Source organism: Meriones unguiculatus, chromosome 14 (assembly GCF_030254825.1).
Source record: "Meriones unguiculatus strain TT.TT164.6M chromosome 14, Bangor_MerUng_6.1, whole genome shotgun sequence".
Classification (NCBI taxonomy): Eukaryota; Metazoa; Chordata; class Mammalia; order Rodentia; family Muridae; genus Meriones; species Meriones unguiculatus.
This window is the reverse complement of record NC_083361.1, coordinates 89,110,033-89,112,160: the sequence shown is the minus strand read 5'-3', so window position 1 is coordinate 89,112,160 and position 2,128 is coordinate 89,110,033. Positions and strand designations below refer to the sequence as shown.

Here is a 2,128-nt window from a genome sequence, read left to right as displayed (position 1 = left end):
GTGCCATGAATAGTGCTGAAAAGAACCAATCACTGACACTGGAAATCTGAGACAAAAGTCCCTGTATTGAGGGAGGCGCAGAGAAAACCATATTTGTCTGTAATATAATGGGCGTTGCGGGTAAATTTCTGTTACTCACTAACCTAAGAGAGAGAATGCATTTCCGGGCCTCTTGATTAATTTTAAATTTTAAGCAGACTGCACACCCAACATGTCATCTCTCCAAATATCCTGAGGTTTTTGATGATGCAGCTGTGGTACCTTCTGGCTTTGTTAGGGTTGAGATATTTAAGGTACTTTCCAAACACACAGAATTCCAGTGGGCACTAGCATAGAAAACTTTTAGCAACAGTAGCTGTAAGGGAAATCAGGGAGATTTCCCTGGATTTTGTTCCAGATTTAAAGATTTTTAATATATTTTTCTGTCTTACGTGCACATGTGAATTGTTGGAGGACATAGAAACTAGTATTTCTTTTTGTAATAGAGTGCATAATAATAATAATGATTATTGCTTCTATCAATGGAATATTCATTATTCATAATCTTAGTACATTGTAAAAAACTACTTTTACATAATCTGGCCAACATTCTGAGCTTGATGTACTTATTATATTATTGTAGGGAATGAAAGCTAAACCATAAATTGTCTAATCAATTGTTCAATAACATATATCATGTGAAGTGAAAAATGACAGTAGACTATGAAGTTATATAAAATCCTGCAAAAATTTAATGATTGTTCATTTTAATAGCATTATTTATTTTCTAAGCCCCCTCTTACCTTTCATTTTTATTCTTTCCCAGGAAACTGACACTATTATTGAGCATAAAATGGTCTCATCCCACCAGCCATTATGTCTGGAGCCAACAGCTCCTGCCTGACCCCAGATTTCTTTACCCTGAATGGTGTCCCCGGGCTGGAAGCTGCACATGTCTGGATCTCTCTGCCTTTCTGCTTCATGTACCTGATTGCTGTCGTGGGGAACTGCGGGCTCATCTACCTCATTGGCCATGAGGAGGCTCTGCACCGGCCCATGTACTACTTCCTGGCCCTGCTCTCCTTCACTGATGTAAGCTGGTGCACCACCACTGTGCCCAACATGCTGTGCATTTTCTGGTTCAACCTCAAGGAGATTGGGTTTAATTCCTGCCTGGCCCAGATGTTCTTTGCCCACATGTTGACTGGAATGGAGTCTGGCGTGCTCATGCTCATGGCCCTGGACCGCTACGTGGCCATCTGCTACCCTCTACATTACACCACCATCCTCACCAACCCTGTGATCGCCAAGGCTGGTCTTGCTACCTTCTTGAGGAGTGTGATGCTCATCTTCCCCTTCACTCTCCTCACCAAGCGCCTGCCCTATTGCCGAGGAAGCCTTATCCCCCATACTTACTGTGATCACATGTCTGTGGCCAAGGTGTCCTGTGGCAACGCCAAGGTCAACGCAGTCTATGGCCTCATGGTCGCTCTACTGATTGGTGTGTTTGACATTTGCTGCATCTCCGTGTCTTACACTATGATACTGCGCGCAGTGGTGAACCTGTCCTCTGCCGATGCTCGTCACAAGGCCTTCAGCACCTGCACAGCTCACATCTGTGCTATTGTGGTCACTTACGTGCCTGCCTTTTTCACGTTCTTCGCTCACCGTTTTGGAGGACACACTATTCCCCACCACATCCACATCATAGTGGCCAACCTCTACCTGCTGCTGCCCCCTACCATGAACCCAATTGTTTATGGAGTCAAAACCAAGCAGATCCGGGAAAGCATGATCAAGTTTTTGCTTGGAGACAAAATGGACATTGCCTAGAACAGATGTATGTTAAGAGCAGTTACACTGTTTATGATGGGGAGAACAGTGGAGAAAGCAGTCTTAAAAGATGAGTGAAATAGTATTAAGTCATCTGACATGTAAAGTTCTGAGAGCCTTGCAATTTTAGATTATGAGATATACTTTTTTCATGGCTCCTTCTCTTGTTTTATTTTTTTTTTACTGTCATCATTTATTACAATTTTTTATTTGTATCCCTGCTATGTCCCCCTCCCTCGTCTGCTCCCAATCCCACCCTTCTTCCCTCTTCTCCCCCTATGCCTCTCCCTTAGTCCACTGATAAGTGAGGTCTTCC

At 43.3% G+C, this 2,128-nt stretch overlaps 1 protein-coding gene across 1 annotated transcript; it reads left to right on the top strand.

Annotated features, from left to right (window-relative positions):
* The first annotated feature begins 855 nt into the window (after positions 1 to 855).
* Positions 856 to 1,812, top strand: LOC110558340 (olfactory receptor 52N2). Its single transcript, XM_021653185.1, has one exon. It carries the CDS (start codon positions 856 to 858, stop codon positions 1,810 to 1,812), a length of 957 nt encoding a protein of 318 aa, XP_021508860.1.
* Positions 1,813 to 2,128: the final 316 nt, after the last annotated feature.

What these genes read in the sequence shown, in the direction of transcription:
- LOC110558340 (XM_021653185.1), top strand. Translation starts at nt 856, where the DNA reads ATGTCTGGAGCCAACAGCTCCTGCCTGACCCCAGATTTCTTTACCCTG.